Here is an 18,781-nt window from a genome sequence, read left to right on the forward strand (position 1 = left end):
CCCCTTGTCTGACTCCCTTCTCCGCAGCCTGCCAGTATCTCCTAGAAAAGCTTTGCTGGTGCCTGGTGATGATGGAAAATATGTCACCCAAAGAGTTAATAGCCCATAACATGTGGTTAAAAGAGAAGGTTTTGTTAAGTCTGCATTTCACTCTCAGAGCTCTGCTTCCAATCCTCACCTGGGAGCCAATCGGTTCTGTACATTGAACCTTTTTATTAATAACAAGTTTTTGGCATATTGAGAGTTTGGTCTTTAGTTCCTCTTTTTCTGCCCCTGCCCTCTCCTCTAGTAATGAGGTGTGAAGAGACTGAGGGATAAGACTCTGGGAGGAGGAGGAGGGAAGGGAGGGGGAGGGGGAGGGGGAGGGGGAGGGGGAGGGGGAGGGAAATAAATGGCCTGGAAAATCCACTGGCCTTCTAACAACTTAGGGTTGCTATTCTGGACTCGTGTTTTTCCAATCTGTAGCTCTTAAAGAGTAAAATAAAGTGCCGTTTGCAAAATCTCTCCCTTTTGATTAGGGAATCCTTTGCTTTCTCCTTCCTTCCTTCCTTCCTTCCTTCCTTCCTTCCTTCCTTCCTCCCTCCCTCCTTCCTTCCTTTTTTCCTTCTTTCGTTCCTTTTTTTTTTTTGAGACAGTCTTGCTCTGTTGCCCAGGCTGGAGTGCATCAGTGCGATCTCAGCTCACTGCAGCCTCTGCCTCCTGGGCTCAAGCGATTCTCTTGCCTCAGTCTCCCAAGTAGCTGGGACTGCAGGCGCCTGCCACCACGCCCGGCCAATTATTTTTTTGTATTTTTAATAGAGACAGGGTTTTGCCATGTTGGCCAGGCTGGTCTCGAACTCCTGGCCTCAGGTGATCCACCTGTCTCCACTTCCCAAAGTGTTGGGATTACAGGCATGAGCCACAGCGCCCAGCTAGGGGATTTTTTCTTTTATTTCACAGATTATCTAAGGAAAACTATCACTGGCTTGGTCTTCCATGTCATCAGTGGATTGTGTACTAACAAGAAAGTGAGGGGGTGTTAGACCTCATTGGTGAGCCTGAGTGCCCCCACACCAAGAGGTGGTTTGCCATAATATCTCAGGGGCCCTTTTCCCATTTTCCCAAGGAGCACGGGTTTTCGCTGAGTACGAACAGTGATATCGTGTTTTTTTTTTTTTTTTGAAATGAAATTTGTCTCATTGCTCAGGCTGGAGTGCAATGGTGCAATCTCGGCTCACTGCAACCCCCGGCTCCCAGGCTCTAGCGATTCTCCTGCCTCAGTCTCCCGAGTACCTGGGATTACAGGCATGTGCCACCATGCCTAGCTAATTTTGTATTTTATTAGAGACGGGGTTTCAATATGTTGGTCAGGCTGGTCTCGAACTCCTGATCTCAGGTGATCCACCCACCTCGCCTCCCAAAGTGCTGGGATTACAGGCATGAGCCACCACACCTGGCCAGTGATATCTTTTAATAGGCAGTTATAACTGATTTCAAGAAGATAGTTCATGAAGTAATTAAAAGGACCGATTTTGGAAAAGGACCAATTTTGCAGTCAGACTCCGTGGGTTCAAATCCCAGTGTTGCCACTTATTACTTGGTAACTTTGGACACATTGATGAATTTGCCTAATTTTCCCCATCAGAAAAATATGGATATTAGTAGTTCTTAGTCTTTTTTTTTTTTTTCCTGAGACGGAGTCTTGCTCTATTGCCCAAGCTGGAATGCAGTGGCACAATCTCGGCTCACTACAACCTCTGCCTTCTGGGTTCAAGTAATTCTCCTGCCTCAGCCTACCGAGTAGCTGGGATTACAGGTGCCTGCCACCACGCCCGGCTAAATTTTGAATTTTCAGTAGAGACAGTGTTTCATCATGTTGGCCAGGTTGGTCTTAAACTCCCGACCTCGTGATCTGCCCACCTCGGCCTCCCAAAGTGTTGGGATTACAGGCTTGAGCCACGACACCTGGCCAGTAGTACCTAGTCTTAAGTTCTTCTGAGCATTAGATATTAGTAAAATGCCTGGAACATGGTGAGTATTCAGTAAATATTAGCTATTATCCTGACTCATTAAACTATTCAAAATAATTAGTGATACCATAATGCATCATAGAGATTTGCTTCTTGACACTATATCGTGTCATCATCTCTTTGTGTCAGTCCTTTCTCTTATCCTTCTGGATTGTGGGTTTCTTAAAAGGCGGGGGCTGGACCTTAACCATTTTTGTTTTCTTTCTTTCTTTTTTTTTTTTTTTTTTGAGACAAGGGTTCACTCTGTCACCCAGGCTGGAGTGCAGTGGCGTGATCATGGCTCACTTCAGCCTTGATCGCCCAGGGCTTAAGCGATCCTCCCACCTCAGCCTCCCAAGTAGCTGGGACTGCAGGCCGGTGCTACCAAGCCTGGCTAATTTTTGGTATTTTTGTGTAGAGATGGGATCTCGCTTTGATGCCCAGGCTCCTAACCGTTTTTGTACGCACACCAATTAGCAGTCCTGGTAGGGAGTGATTACTCCCTTTTTCAAGTAAATTCACTGGGATTTGAATAATGACTCTTGTTCTCTTTCCACACAGCCCGTTTTGCCTAGAAAAGAATGCTGGGGTCTGCAGTTCAGGCTCCTATCTCTCTCAGATTCTGTTGTATTTTACATAGCATGGGTACTGATGATGGTATTCTGGGGGTTGGTGCTCAGTCTTACTGAGAAAGGACCCGTTTCTGCATATTCCTTTTAACCACACTTGGTTTTGTACAGGTCACCACAAATGGCATCATTGCTACGAGTGAACCCCCAGCCAAAGAATCCCATCCCGGGCTCTTCCCACCAACATTCGGTGCAATCGGCCCTTTCCTGGCGGACTTGGACACAACGGATGGCCTGGGGAAGGTTTATTACCGAGAAGACTTATCCCCCTCCATCACTCAGCGGGCAGCCGAGTGTGTCCACAGAGGGTTCCCGGAGATCTCTTTCCAACCTAGTAGCGCCGTGGTTGTCACTTGGGAATCCGTGGCCCCCTACCAAGGGCCCAGCAGGGACCTGGACCAGGAAGGCAAGGTAAGCACTCCTCCAGGTCCAAATGCAGGTAAGCAGACACACTGGCTTCATACACTTTGGTTTCACGGTTTGTGCTGCTTTGACATACATTATACACCATTGATAGAGATAGGAAATCCAAAGTTAAATCTGGTAGGCTGGTTACTGCAGGTCCTAAACCTCCAAAAGCTTATCTGCAAGGTTGTATAACTATGTTTCAATGATAAGTAGACATAAAGAAAGCCAGTTCCTGGTAAGACAGCTACGTGGCAAAAATGGGGTTGATAAATGGCATCCCCTAGCTGCTCTTACCTCAGGTGGCAGACAGTGGAGGGATAGTTTCTTTCTTCTCTCTCTCTTTCCTTCCTTCCTTCCTTCCTTCCTTTCCTTCCTTCCTTCCTTCCTCCCTCCCTTCCTTCCCCCATCCCCCCCCCTTCCTTCCTTCACTCCCTCTCTCTTTCTTTCTTCTTTCTTTTTCTTTTTTTTTGAGACGGAGTCTCGCTCTGTCGCCCAGGCTGGAGTGCAGTGGCCGGATCTCAGCTCACTGCAAGCTCCGCCTCCCGGGTTTATGCCATTCTCCTGCCTCAGCCTCCCGAGTAGCTGGGACTACAGGCTCCCGCCACCTCGCCTGGCTAGTTTTTTGTATTTTTAAGTAGAGACAGGGTTTCACCGGGTTAGCCAGGATGGTCTCGATCTCCTGACCTCATGAACCACCCGTCTCGGCCTCCCAAAGTGCTGGGGTTACAGGCTTGAGCCACCGCGCCTGGCCTTCTTTCTTTTTTTTTTTTTGAGATGGAGTCTCTCTCTGTCGCCCAGGCTGGAGTGCAGTGACACGATCTCAGCTCACTGCAGCCTCCACCTCCCAGGTTCAAGCAATTCTTGTGCCTCAGCCTCCCTAGTAGCTGGGATTACAGGCACGCGCCACCACACTGGCTAATTTTTGTATTTTTAGTAGAGACGGGGTTTCACCACATTGGCCAGGCTGGTCCCGAACTGCTGACCTCAAATGATCCACCCACCTTGGCCTCCCAAAGTTCTGGGATTACAGGTGTGAGCCACGGAGCCTGGCTAGATGGATCGTTTCTGATTAGAGAAATTATTAATATGAAACGATAGGTGAAAATAGCAAAGTACTCCTGAGGTATGCAAAGATAGAAAGGTAAAGCCCAGACTCTAGTTGGGGAGATAAGGATCACTTGGACCATGTGAGTGGTTCAAAACCCAAGTATTATCATAACCCAGGGTTGGCACCTCCGTGGGCACAGTCATCAGGGAGGGCTTGAAGGACCAGGCTGTAGAGCACGGGCTTGCCCTTGAAGGAAGCAGGGCCTTTTCGTAGGTCGGGAACTCATTGCTAGACCTGAAATGACTTTTTAGGGCAGGCCTCGATTTTCCCTTGGAAAAATAATTTCTCTCTACCATAACTTCACTTTTATAGGATAATGAGGAAGACAGAAACTTAATGGGTCCCAGAGCACTTCATATAAATGGGAGGTATTTCGGGCTGGTGGTTCCTAAAGTGTCTACCGCAAAACACCAGTCCTACAAGATAGTCCTTGAGCAAAAGGCCTTCTAGTTTGGGAAATGCTAAAACTGTATCTCCCTCTTGGTGACTCACCCTGAAAAGTCCTGCAGTCAGGAAACTTGCAACTTGCCTAATGCTGTTTTTTTTTTTTTTTGAGACAGAGTCTTGCTCTGTCGCCCAGGCTGGAGTGCAGTGGTGCCATCTTGGCTCACTGCAATCTCCACCTCCTGGGTTCAAGCGATTCTCCTGCCTCAGCCTCCCAAGTAGCTGGGACTAAGGGCGTGAGCCACCATTCCGGCCTTGCCGAATATTGTTTAACTGAGCAGTCTCCAAACCTGTGACCATAGCTCTTCCCTTCCCCCGCTCCATAAAGGTTGCATTACATCCCACAGAGCACACTTTGGGAGAGTCTGTTATGGGCCTGCATGACACATTTTGCTTGCCAGCTGTTATCTGTCTGAGTGCCAAATTTCAAAACAGCTTAAATGTTAAATGTCTCAACTGCTTCCCTTTCACTTGGGGATAAATGCCCAACCCCTTGGTATGGAGCCGTTGCCTGCGTCTTGGGCCTAATCTGTTCCACCTCCACATACCCTTTGTAGCCACTGTACCAAATTACATGTAATTCCCTGACCTTGCCCTCGCTCTGTTTTTTAATCCACAGTATCTTGCACAGGCTGTCCTCTCTGCTTGGGACATCCCCTCTCTGACCACCCTACAGGTGGCAGCTTCCTCCTGCTTGTTCATTCAGACTGGGTCCTCCTGTGAGGCCTTGACCAACCACAGCCTCCTGGCATGGGACACACTCCCACCCCTCCTGGCATGGGACCCTTCCTCTTACAGCTCCTGCAGCGCTTTGCAAATGTTTCGATTACAGACTCCAGCCTCAGGTTTTGCAATGTTTTATTCACATGTCAGCCTTCCCATCTAGACCGTAGATTCTTGAGTGCAGGGACCACATATTTTTTTCTTCACATCCACAGAGCTCAGGACGATGCCTGGCATGTAGGAAAGGTACTAATATTTAAAGAATACTTTCTCTGTGTCTGATCTTTCTTTCTTTCTTTTTCTTTTTTTGAGATGAAGTTTCACTCTTGTTGCCCAGGCTGGAGTACAATGGCATGATCTCAGCTCACCGCAACCTCCGCCTCCCGGGTTCAAGCGATTCTCCTGCCTCAGCCTGCCAAGTAGCTGGGATTACAGGCATGCGCCACCACGCCCGGTTAATTTTTTGTATCTTTAGTAGAGATGGGGTTTCGCCATGTTGGCCAGGCTGGTCTTGAACTCCTGACCTCATGATCCGCCCGCCTCGGCCTCCCAAAGTGCTGAGATTACAGGCGTGAGATACCGGCATGTGCCTGCTCTTTCATACGTGACCTCATGTAGTCTTCCTCATTTCTGTGAAGGAGGTGGTTTTATCTCCATTTTACAGATGCAAACATCGAGGCTTAGGGAACTCAAGTATCATGCCCAAGGTCACATAATAATAAGTAGAGCAAAGATTTGGATCCAAGTCTGTTTTCTCCCAAATCTCATGTTTTTCTTTTTTTTCCTACTGTATGGTGCTTGGGTTCAGTAAATGTTTGTTAAATGATGAATGTGGTTGAATATGTTAACAGCCATGGAAACAAATTCTGTGGGTAAGAATTTCCTAAATTGCATGAGATTTTAGGCCACCGTCTGGAGGTACCATCTGTTTAATTTTTGGTTAACCTTAGGGTCACAGTTATGCAGAAGATATTTACGAATTAATCAGAAAATGTCATGTTGACCTAGTCTTAGGGATATTTCAGTGGAACTATCCCGGAATCTTTGGTTCTTGCTACGAAAGTTCTTCTTTTAGAATAAGGTGAAAATATTGCCATCTCTTTACAGCACTGTACACTTTATAGATAGTCTGGAGAATAACACATTTTAAGATCTATAGATATTTTTCCGAGTAACTGAATTTTAACTCATCTTCACAGAGAAACACGTTCCAGGCTGTTCTAGCCTCCTCTGATTCCAGCTCCTATGCCATTTTCCTTTATCCTGAAGATGGTCTGCAGTTCCACATGACATTCTCAAAGAAGGAAAACCACCAAGTTCCTGCCATGGTTGCCTTCAGTCAAGGTTCAGTGGGATTCTTATGGAAGAGCAACGGAGCTTTTAACATATTTGCTAATGACAGAGAATCAATTGAAAATTTGGCCAAGTATGCTTTCTTTGTTCTTCAATAGATTCTCCTCTTAATAGTATTTTTTAATGTGGATAATGTGTATTAGAGATCATTACCTAAAAATGTTCCTATGGATTTAAGTTTTGCATATAAGTTTTGCATATAGGTTTTATATTATGAAATACTCTTTTTCTGATGAACTTAAGGAAATATATTTTTAGAATGAACAGATATCCTATTTTTAGATATCATCCTCATTTAAAATTTTTTTTTTTTTTTTTTTTGAGACAGAGCCTTACTCTGTTGCCCGGGCTGGAGTGCAATGGCGCGATCTCGACTCACTGCAACCTCCGCCTCCCAGGTTCAAGTGATTCTCTCACCTCAGCTTCCCAAGTAGCTGGGATTACAGGTGCACGCCACCATGCCCAGCTAATTTTTGTATTTTTAGTAGAGACGGGGTTTCACCATGTTGGCCAGGCTGGTCTCGAACTCCTGCCCTCAGGTGATCTGCCTGCTTCGGCCTCCCAAAGTGCTGGGATTTCAGGCTTGAGCCACGGCGCCCAGTCCTGGAGTTGGGATTTCTAAAAAACCATGTCTGCAATGTTTTCATTCACACTTCTGACACCAAATGGGTGGGTTTTTTCCCCACACCAACCAATTCTCCGCACACCAGCTGGGTGTCCTACACTTCAGTTCAATTCTAGCACTGGCGATAGTGCAGACCCCACAGGTTAAGGGCTCAGTCCCACAGGACTGCCCCCACTTCAGATGCCAGTCCCAAGTCCTGTGTTTCCACCTGTACTTCTGACCAACCAGCTATAAATGGAGGGTTTTCATGACATGCTCCTCAGATTTGATAATTTGCTAGAATGGCTCATGTAACACAGAAAAATGCTTTGCCATTACCAGTTCATTCTAAAGGATACAATTCGGGAACGACCAAATGGAAGACAGGCATAGGACAAGGTATGGGGAAGGGGGCAGGGTTTCCATGCCCTCTCTGAGTACACCACCCTTCCAGCACCTTGATGTATTCAACCCAGAAGCTCTCTGAACCCCATCATTTTAGGGTTTTTATGGTGGTTTGCATAGGCATGGTTGATTAAATCACTGATCATTGGTGACTGACTCAATCTCCAGCCCATCTCCCCTCCCTGGAGGCAGTGGGGAGAGCTGGACATTCCAACCCTTTAGTCATGCCTTGGTCTTTCTGGCCACCAGCCCCCATCCTGAAACTGTCTAGGAGCTCCCAACCATCAGTCGACTCATTAGCCTACAAAATACGCTCTTATCGCTCCAGAAATTCCAAAGGCTGTAGGAGCTCTTGTTTCAGAATGTGAGGACAGAGACCAAATATGTATTTTCAATTGTATCATACCATGCCATGGAAAGAGATAGTGGAGAGCATGAATGACTTCAGTCGTAAAGCCACTGTCAGTCCTATGAGACACTTTAGCTCATAACGTAGAGCATGTAACCAGCAATTAGGATGAGTAAGTTGAATTTTAAGTCCTGACAATGTCCCTGGAGCACACCTCTGGAATGACTGGGACTCAGCTTGTGCTAGTATTGTGCCCATTTGGACACAGTCTCACCAGACAGCCCTAGACTGTCTCAGCCACATGATGGCCAGACATTACGGCCAGTGCCCTTCCACTCTCCAGTCCTAGCTGCAGGTGATGGCTTGCAGACCAACACAGATCCCCAGGGCTCCCTCTGCTTGGGTAGTGGTGGCTGTTTGTGGGTTGCTGGCCTGCTTCTAAGAAGCCTGTCCTTCCTCCTAGGAGTAGCAACTCTGGGCAGCAGGGTGTCTGGGTGTTTGAGATCGGGAGTCCAGCCACCACCAATGGTGTGGTGCCTGCGGACGTGATCCTTGGAACTGAAGATGGGGCAGAGTATGATGATGAGGATGAAGATTATGACCTGGTAACGACACGTCTGGGCCTGGAGGATGTGGGCACCACACCCTTCTCCTACAAGGCTCTGAGAAGGGGAGGTGCTGACACATACAGTGTGCCCAGCGTCCTCTCACCGCGCCGGGCAGCTACTGAAAGGCCCCTTGGACCTCCCACAGAGAGAACCAGGTCTTTCCAGTTGGCAGTGGAGACTTTTCACCAGCAGCACCCTCAGGTCATAGATGTGGATGAAGTTGAGGAAACAGGAGTTGGTAAGACCATTTAAGTTGCAGTTGGTAAGGTCTTGCATGTGTGGACTTCCAGACAGGCATACTGCTGGGGAGATGTCAGTTGTGAGCATTACGTGGTGGTTTGTAAGGATAAGAGCTTGGGAAAGTACAGGTTGAACTCTCACAGCTGTGGAGCCTTAGTATTATATGCCCAGTGGCTTCAGAGATGCTCAGTGATCTTTTGGGATTAGGACCATGGTTTTGGAGACTGTTGAGTGTGTCTTCTTTCAAGTTTCCTAGTATTCCATTCCGTCTGTTTTAAAGAGAAAACGTCCGTTAGAATTATTTTGAAAGTCAGATTTTCTTGTGATTTCTCAGATCAGAAATGTATTCATCCACCTGAAAAAACATTTTAGAAGTTCTTTTGGCTGTTTATGAAGCTTATCTTTGACATTTATTTCCTCTTGGTTTTGGAATTAGAATTGTTGATTATTTTTCTTCCCAGGTCCCATCAGTTTCAGAGTTGGTTTGTGAAGATTAAAAAAAAAAAAGCAGATAATCTTTAAAAAAAAAAACAGGGCTGGGTGCGGTGGCTCACGCCTGTAATCCTAACACTTTGGGAGGCCGAGATAGGCAGATCACAAGGTCAAGAGATTGAGACCATCCTGGCCAACATGGTGAAACCCCATCTGTACTAAAAATACAAAAATTAGCTGGGCGTGGTGGCGCACACCTGTAGTCTCAGCTACTTGGGAGGCTGAGGCAGAGGTTGCAGTGAGTCGAGATTGTGCCACTGCACTCCAGCCTGGCAACAGAGTAAGACTCTATCTCAAAAAAAAAAAAAAAAGTTTTACAGTGCATTTTCTGGTCAACTATGTTATATCAGATTTTTGCTACATTTGGAGGGAAAACAGAACTCCTGGAAGCTTTCATTTGTCTTATAAAAGATGTTCCAGCCGGGCACGGTGGCTCATGCCTGTAATCTCAGCACTTTGGGAGGCCAAGGCGGGTGTATCACCTGAGGTCAGGAGTTGGAGACCAGCCTGGACAACATGGTGAAACCCTGCCTCTGCTAAAAATACAAAACATTAGCCGGGCATGGTGGCACACGCCTTTAATCCCAGCCAATCTGGAGGCTGAGGCCAGAGAATCACTTGAACCTGGGAGGGGGAGGTTGCAGTGAGCCAAGATGGCGCCATTGCACTCCAGCCTGGTTGACAAGAGCGAGACTCTGTCTCAAGAAAAAAAAAAAAAAATTTCCAACTAAACTGTCCTCATCATTTTTTTTCATATTAGTTTGATACAGAATCCACTAAGACTCATATAAATGGGACAGTCCAAGCCTTTAGATAAAGCTTATTGCGACTCTCTACTGCTTTTCTACTAAGGAATGATCACAAAACCCTTAGAAAAGCCTGGCCCATTCCACACTGTTCCCTCATTTTCATTTGCCCTTACTTGTTCTGATTCATCTCACAGCAGTAGCCATACAATCTGGTTCTCACGAGTATCCCAAACCGTGGACGAGATGGGGTGCTTACTGGCTGGCGTGCTCACTTACTTCTGAGGCCAGAAATGGAGAAGCTGCCATTTGGTGGCAGGACAAGGACAGGGGCTCATGTCTTAGGGTTCTTCTACTGCACCCGGGGTTCCTGGGGTGATGCTCACATTGCTCAGCACATGCCACTCTGCCATGGGTTTTGGAGTCATCTCCCCCAGATGTGTTGGGTGTGTTTCCTTGCAGATGTTGGGTTTTGAGTACCACCCTTTCTAGGTATCTCTGAAATTCTCATTTGTGAAGTCATCACATTTGAATGAGACCATATCTAGCCCAACAACTTGGGGCAGTGTATTACTTAAGACTGAAGAAAGCCTAGAGTTGAACACAGATTGTGTCTAAAACAGATGTTTTCCTGTCCCTCTACCCCAGTTATTTCCCTATGTTTATGAGAAAGGTCAGTCTTCTGTGGCCGGTAGTGCATTCCTGGTGTTATTTGAATAGTTCACATACACGCAGGCCATAATGACCCCTGAGAGCTCTGCCCACAGCTGGAGTTTAAGTAATCAGTAGCATCACGTGTTCAGTTCGGGGCTCAAGTGTGCTTGGCTCCAAACGCTGTCTTTATAAAGCCAGAAATTCCCTTTGGAGTATGTAGGACTCATAGAGTCTACCTGGGTTTAAACTTTGCTTTGCTCTTCACTCGTAACAGTCAATTATGAATGGGATCATTATCCTCTCTAAAAGTTTACCCCTCTTGTGCTTTTGAATTTCATTCCAAATTAATTTGCTCTGGATTATTAAATATAATGAGCTAGTTCATGATTCTAATAAAATGAACGTGGAATGTGGAAATTTAAAATAGGGAGACATTCTTTTTGTTTCTTAGGTCAAAGGCTTTTTAGCCCAGGTGTGACTAGGGCATTATTTTTGTTCAGCTTTTGAGCATAAGTACTTCCAAATTACTCCTCAGGGAAAAGTGTAAGTTGGGGTGGGGTGGGGGGTGATTGAAAATTAAAAAGAATATAAGCCAGGCATAATGGTACCCACCTGCAGTCCCTGCCACTTGGGAGGTTGAGGAAGGAGGATAAAATATAGGTACATATTTTAAGGTTGTTAAAATGGCAAATTTTATGTTACATATATTTTACCACAATAAAAAAAGTTAAAAAATTATATCATATAATTATATGTAGTATATATTGTATTATACATACTATTATATAATATATAATATATTTTATCTGTTATAATGTAATATAATGTAATATATTGTATATAATGTAATGTAATGTAATATATTATGTATTATATAATTTATATATTATAAATATATAATATACATTTACATATATGTACATATTTACAATATAATTTGTTATATTTATATTTAATATATTACATATATGTAATATATTTGTTACATATGTCCTATATAACATAGATAATATATATTATATATGTTTATATATATATATGAGTCCCCCCCAAACATGAAGCTCATTCTTCTCACTAGTTTAGATGGACACTGTCCTAGGATTGCTATTGGATAGCACTAATTTAATATTGATGCCAAGTACACTAGATTCTAGCAGTTTTCAATAAATAATAATCACCTTGTGATTTCTCAACTCCTTTTAGACCTATTGGCCTCAGTGATGTGAGTTGGGGAGCCACATTACTATTATTATTATTTTCCTTTTTGAGACAGGGTCTGGCTCTGTTGCCCAGGCTGGAGTGCAGTGGTGCAATCATGGCTCACTGCAGCCCCAAACTCCTAGGCTCAAGTGATCCTCCCACCTCAGCCTCCTCCAGTAGCTGGGACTACAGGTGCATGCTACCATGCTCTGCTAATTTTTGTATTTTTTTGTGGAGATGGGGTTTCACCATGTTGCCCAGGCTCACATAACTATTTAAATGGCTACATGTAGGGGATGTAATCTTCTGTAGTGAGCCTGGTCCCTTAAATTGCCCATGCAGGTGTGAGTCCCTGCAGTGCTTCAGGGTGCCTGGATGAGAGAGCCCACTGGGCTAGAGCTGCGTGAAATGCTTACAGGTGTGCAATTGTTTTCTTGGACCAGTTTTCAGCTACAACACAGATTCCCGCCAGACATGCGCCAACAACAGACACCAGTGCTCGGTGCACGCAGAGTGCAGGGACTACGCCACGGGCTTCTGCTGCAGCTGTGTCGCTGGCTATACAGGCAATGGCAGGCAATGTGTTGCAGAAGGTAATTTGCTTTTCTATGTTCATTTCATGCGGGAGAAGGAGGAGCGGAGTTTTTGTTTTGGTGCTCGTTTTCGATGTTGCCTTTACTCACATCTCCGGAGGTGTGTAGTGTTTTTCTTACGGCAGCCATACATGGTCTCTCTTTCCTCATTTTCTCACATATTCTCTACAGGCATCCCCCAGGAAGGCCCATTTTTCAAATAGGGCAAAGTCTTTCTTTCCTGTGTTATTTCTCCATCTCAGGGGACAGCCACTGGGAGCCCATCTTCACAACTGCCTGGCGCGTGGCCACAAAGGCTGTAGTGTTAAAATTATGCAGCCTGGACAAAGAATTGTTTATACCCCTCACTTTCCTCCATTTCTTTGAAACCTCTTTCATGTCTCTTTTTCTTAGAGTCTCTCTAATTTTATGTGGTGTTGCTCACAGAACCATCTTTTTTTTTTTCTTGAGACAGAGTCTCACTCTGTCACCCAGGCTGGAGTGCAGTGGCGCAATCTTAGCTCGCGGCAGCCTTCATCTCTGGGGTTCAAGTGATTCTTCTGCCTCAGCCTCCTGAGTAGCTGGAATTACAGGTGTGCACCACCACACCCAGCTAATTTTTTTTTTTTTTTTTGAGGCGGAGTCTCGCTCTGTCGCCCAGACTGGAGTGCAGTGGCTGGATCTCAGCTCACTGCAAGCTCCGCCTCCCGGGTTTACGCCATTCTCCTGCCTCAGCCTCCCGAGTAGCTGGGACTACAGGCGCCCGCCACCTCGCCCAGCTAGTTTTTGTATTTTTAGTAGAGACGGGGTTTCACCGTGTTAGCCAGGATGGTCTCGATCTCCTGACCTCGTGATCCGCCCGTCTCGGCCTCCCAAAGTGCTGGGATTACAGGCTTGAGCCACCGCACCCGGCCGCTAATTTTTGTATTTTTCATAGAGACGGGGTTTCTCCATGTTGGCTAGACTGGTCTCGAACTCCTGACCTCAAATGATCTGCCTGCCTTGGCCTTCCAAAATGTTGGGATTACAGGCGTGAGCCACCGCGCCAGGCCAGACCTATCTTAATGGTTGTTAAGCCCCAGCAGGGCCCCAGAAGGCTGGCTTAGACCAAAGTCTGTGGCAGGTAAAGTTTATTCCATCATCCTCTCCCTCCTGTCCCTCTTTCCTGGTGCTCCCGAAGTCATAGCGTGGTTATGATTGAGCATCAGAGATGCACCATGGTTAATGCTGAGGTGCCAATCCCATTGTGTGGCCAAATGGATTTGGCTACAGGCCAATGTCCGTTCTAAACTCTGCCCTCAAAAGGATCAACTCGTTTGGATGCTTGCAGATGGTCAGGAGAATCCTTTCTGTGCAAATCTGGGGATCCTGGTAACATTCACTCAGTGCACCATCTGGGAGGCTGGAATTGGTTTTAATTCCAGAATTAACACAAAAATGGCAAAAAAAAAAAAAAACCCACCATGTTAAACGTTCATCCCTTCAGATGCTGTCTTAGTCACTTTTCTGATACTTCTGAGTAATTTATAAAGAAAAAGAATTTATTTCTTACAGTGATGGAGGCTGAGAAGTCCAAGATCAGGGAGCCGCATTTGGTGATGGCCTTGTTTCTGGTGGGGCTCTCTGCAGAGGTGGCACAGGGAGCTGAGCATCCTAGCTCAGGTCTCTCTTCCTCTTCCTGTAAAGCCATCAGTCCCATTCCTGTGAGAACCCATTCATCCATTAATCCACGACTGGATTAATTCATTCTTCAGGGCAGAGCCCTCATGACCCAATCAGCTCTGAAAGGTCCCATTTCTAAATGCTATCATATTGGGGATTAAGTTTCAGTATGAGTTTTGGAGGGGACATTCAAGCCATAGAGATGCCAGCAAATTATCTCATTTGTCAGGGGTCATTTTCCTTGTGTGTTTAATGTGAAACTTCAATTGCTTTGCAAAATTTGACTAAGTAAAACTCAGCTGGAAGAATGGTTTCTGTTCTTCAGACCCCCTGCCTGCCATAGTTACAGTGAAATTCGTTATCATTTTAAGTTGCTAAAAACAAAAAATAATTTCCTTCTGTGTCCCCACTAGTTAAAGTGAGGTTTTAAAAAAATATTACCTTCAGCGATGAAAGAAAATTGAGTATGCTTTACTTATTAATTTTAGGGGATGTTTTTAACTTCTAAACTGTTTTCGATTTTCTTCTAAATCCCATCACCCCAGGGGTGGTGTGCCTTTGCTTCTTTGTTTCAGGCTTGGCTTTTGTACTTTCCCCACCCCAGGAGAAGCTTCCAAAATCCACAATAAGAGCTTATTCTTAAAGAGCAACCCCTTAGCCTTTTCTACCCCAAATATCAGAGCTTGAAATGCTGAACAGTTTGTGTTTGGCAGCAAGCTCAGATATGACAAACTGTTCAGCCACATATTTTGACATTCTGGAATAGATTCGTGGTTTAAATATTTGTTGGATTCCTGCTACTTAAAAAAAAAAAAAGTTTCTAGCTCAAAGTTTGGTGGAAAAAATTTTGTTTGGTTTCTTAACTTGGCTTTCTTGCTTGTTTTCCTAATTGTTCTTGGGATGCCTTTTTGCACTGTTGGCCAGCTAACTTCACAGCATTCCCCAGTGTAATGAGACAACATGTGTGCAGAATGACTCTGTTGGATATGCCCTGGCTGATCAGAGAACCTGTTGAGCCGTTTGGGCATACGGAACCCAGCGAAAGGTCATCGGAACGCAGCTGATCCCCAGGTGCCAGCCCCTGCCTAGGGATATTTAACAATATTCACTGAGAGCTTACTACATAAAGAAAACCCTGCCGAGCACCTGTGAGGGGCTGGGAGTGAAAATCCTGACCCTATGATGGTCATAATCTAGGAACAGAAATAAGATATGTACAATCAATAACTGACAGCAATACCACATCAAACCTTAACAATGCAACGTAACCTCTGTTTTCCCTCTTCCTTCAGTTTTTGTTTTTCTGAGATATAATTCACATACCTTTTTAAAGTATACAATTTGGTGGGTTTTAATATGTTCACAAAGTTGTCCAACTATTATCTCTATCTAATTCTAGAACATTTTCATCACCCCCCAAAAGAAACACTGTATCCATTAGCAGTCACTCTTGATTTCTCAAAATCCCCCCAGCCCTTGCCAAGCCCTCGCCTACTTTCTGTCTTTATAGGTGTTCCTATTTCGGATGTTTCATACACATAGAATCGTACGATACGTGACCTTTTGTGTCTGACTTCTTCCCCTTAGCATGATGATTTCAAGATTCATGCATGTTTTAGCCCATATCAGTATTTTATGCCTTTTTCTTTTTCTTTTCTTTCTTTCTTTATTTTTTTCGAGATGGAGTTTCGCTCTTACAGCCCAGGGTGGAGTGCAATGGTGCAATCTCAGCTCACGGCAACCTCTGCCTCCTGGGTTCTAGCAATTCTCCTGCCTCAGCCTCCCGAGTAGCTGGGATTATAGGTGCCCACCACCATGCCTAGCTAATTTTTTGTATTTTTAGTAGAGATGGGGTTTCACCATGATGGCCAAGCTGGTCTTGAACTCCTGACCTCAGATGATCCGTCCGCCTTGGCCTCCCAAAGTGCTGGGATTACAGGCATGAGTCACCGCACCCAGCCTCATGCCTTTTTCTAGCCAAATAATACCCTAATGAATGGAGGTACCATGTTTTGTTTATCCATTCATCAGTTAATGGACATCTGGGTTGTTTCCCTTTTGGCTCTGATGAATAACGCTGCTAAGAACATTTGTGTACATATTTTTGTGTGGACATATGTGCTCCTTTCTCTTGGCTGTATACCTGGGAATTAGAATTGCTGGGCCATACAGTAACCTTCGATGTTCTTATTCGAATACAACAAAGAGCAGCTTAATTTCTTTAGTTCTGTTTTTTCCTGTTTAAACAATAATAAATATATGCAAGTTATAAATACTCAAACATTATAAAAATGTATAGTATAGGAAATGAAGGTTTACCACATTTGCCCTGAGTCAACCACTGTTAGCAGTTTTCCCCCAGGTATATGCAAACATTTATTATGAATGTAATTTTTTAAGCAAAAATGGTATCCCAGATCAATTGATTGTCAAGGTATTAAGGAGGCTTTTAAATTTATCATAGTAGGTCTCAATCCCATCATTCCCAATTGTCTGAATGGAACAATTAGCACCAGACGCGCCAAGCTGGTTCCGGTTCAGAGGGCATGCCTGTGTAGCCTGGGCGGTGACTCTGCACTTGTCTATGTGGCTTGTGCTGGCTGAGGCTCCAAGACTCAGACTGTCAGTGCTAACGCTGGGTGGTGGGGCTGTATATGAGCCCACAGTGTTTATTAAAGTGTGTTATGGATCAGGCAGGCAAATGTCTATACTCCCAGGGCCATTCAGGTTAGCCTTGCTGTCCCAATGAAATGAGCAATTCCGTGCTCCTTTTTACTCTCTCTCTTTTTTTTTTTGGAGAGACTCTCGGCTCTGTCGCCCAGGCTGGAGTGCGGTAGTATGATCTCGGCTCACTGCAACCTTAGCCTCCCGGGTTCAAGCGATTCTCACACCTTAGCCTCCTGAGTAGCTGTGACTACAGGCACCCGCCATCATGCCCAGCTAATTTTTTTATTCTTAGTAGAGACGGGGTTTCACCATATTGGCCAGGCTGGTCTTGAACTCCTGACCTCAGGTGATCCGCCTGCCTCAGCCTCCCAAAGTGCTGGGATTACAGGCATGAGCCACTGTGCCCAGCCTCCTTTTACTCTCAAATGTGATAAATTCTATGGTCCCGTTAGTTCTAGATCACCCCTGATATTGTTCTTCTTCTGAAATTCTATTTTTTGTTCCTGTAGTTCCTCGATGGCTGTATGGAGCCACCTTTTGTGCTATCCATTTTCAGTCACAGGAGGAGAGGCAGGGGCATTGGAATTTTGAAGGCTCACAGCATACAGTTGTGGATAGTCTCAGGAAGAACAACTACTTTTGCTTACCCAAAGCCATTTACCCCAGTGCTATGTTGTTTCTTTGCTTTCTTCATCAATAGGTACAGGTCCTACATATTACTCGTGTTTGAAAGGCTGGCTTGGAAGTGATCTCTAGATTCTTTCTTTGTTTTCTTGCTCAGGTTCTCCCCAGCGAGTCAATGGCAAGGTGAAAGGAAGGATCTTTGTGGGGAGCAGCCAGATCCCCGTTGTCTTTGAGAACACTGACCTCCACTCTTACGTAGTAATGAACCACGGGCGCTCCTACACGGCCATCAGCACCATTCCCGAGACCGTTGGATATTCTCTGCTTCCGCTGGCCCCAGTTGGAGGCATCATTGGATGGATGTTTGCAGTGGAGCAGGATGGATTCAAGAATGGGTTCAGCATCACTGGTAATTTATATCCCACATTAAAATTAATGGGACACACAGTAGTGCCTAGGGGGAGGCCTGGGAATGGATGGAAGGAGAACTCCAAGTCTGCAGACAACTTAGAAGCATGTTGTTGCTCCTTTTTGTCTGTAGACAGGGCATCCTGTAGTTCTGTCCTGGAAACGCCTAAATCTCCACGACGAAATTGCTCCTCAATCAAAAGCCAATTCTAGGCAGTCTCAGTTGCTATGTATTAATGATAATATTACATGTTCATTTTACCTCATCATTTTATTTAGACCGGCTCAAAAGATTTGCTACTTTTTGGCCTAATGTTTTTTCTCCCTAATCCACAGGCATATATATTCTGAGTGTTATAACCATATTGATGCCCTCATGCACACCAGATGCCCTTTTCTTTGCAAATATAATTGAGCTGCAGCCAAACTCACAGACCCCACTCCTTCCCTGCACAGCTTTTCACACTGTTTTTCTTTTTTAATATGAGTTAATTTATATATATTTAATATATATTTTGTAATATACATGAACTTCGGCAGGGCTGAGGGAGTCTTTGCAAATTCCCAACAACAGCAAATCTCTTTACTACAATGATCCTTCTGAATTTCTCCTGGTCCTGTGTTATCAGTGAGATATTTGCCTGGGACTTGTTTAACTATAAAGCTGAGGTTGTCAAACTTTTTTGGCAAAGGGCCAGATAGTAAATATTTTAAGCTATGCCTAATTATTTTAGGCCATATGGTCCCTGTTGCAACAGCTCAACTCTGTCACTGTAGAGTGAAAAGCAACCACCGACAATATCTAAATGAATGAGCATGGCTGTGTTCCAATACAACTTTTTGAATGGGCACTGAAATTTAAATTTTATATAATTTTCACATACCATGAAATACTAT

The 18,781-nt window shown here is 44.9% G+C and overlaps 1 protein-coding gene across 1 annotated transcript in view; it reads left to right on the forward strand.

The window, feature by feature from the left end:
• The window catches only part of NID1 (nidogen 1), a 90,457-nt gene that overhangs the window by 17,723 nt on the left and 53,953 nt on the right, over nucleotides 1–18,781 (forward strand). The window contains exons 2-6 of the mRNA XM_033195847.1: nucleotides 2,729–3,028; nucleotides 6,500–6,726; nucleotides 8,475–8,857; nucleotides 12,395–12,544; nucleotides 17,634–17,885. Coding sequence (XP_033051738.1) covers nucleotides 2,729–3,028; nucleotides 6,500–6,726; nucleotides 8,475–8,857; nucleotides 12,395–12,544; nucleotides 17,634–17,885 — 1,312 coding nt within the window. The remainder of the gene's footprint in view (nucleotides 1–2,728; nucleotides 3,029–6,499; nucleotides 6,727–8,474; nucleotides 8,858–12,394; nucleotides 12,545–17,633; nucleotides 17,886–18,781) is intronic.

This window comes from Trachypithecus francoisi, unplaced genomic scaffold (genome assembly GCF_009764315.1).
Source record: "Trachypithecus francoisi isolate TF-2019V2 unplaced genomic scaffold, Tfra_2.0 Lachesis_group5, whole genome shotgun sequence".
NCBI classification, from domain to species: Eukaryota; Metazoa; Chordata; class Mammalia; order Primates; family Cercopithecidae; genus Trachypithecus; species Trachypithecus francoisi.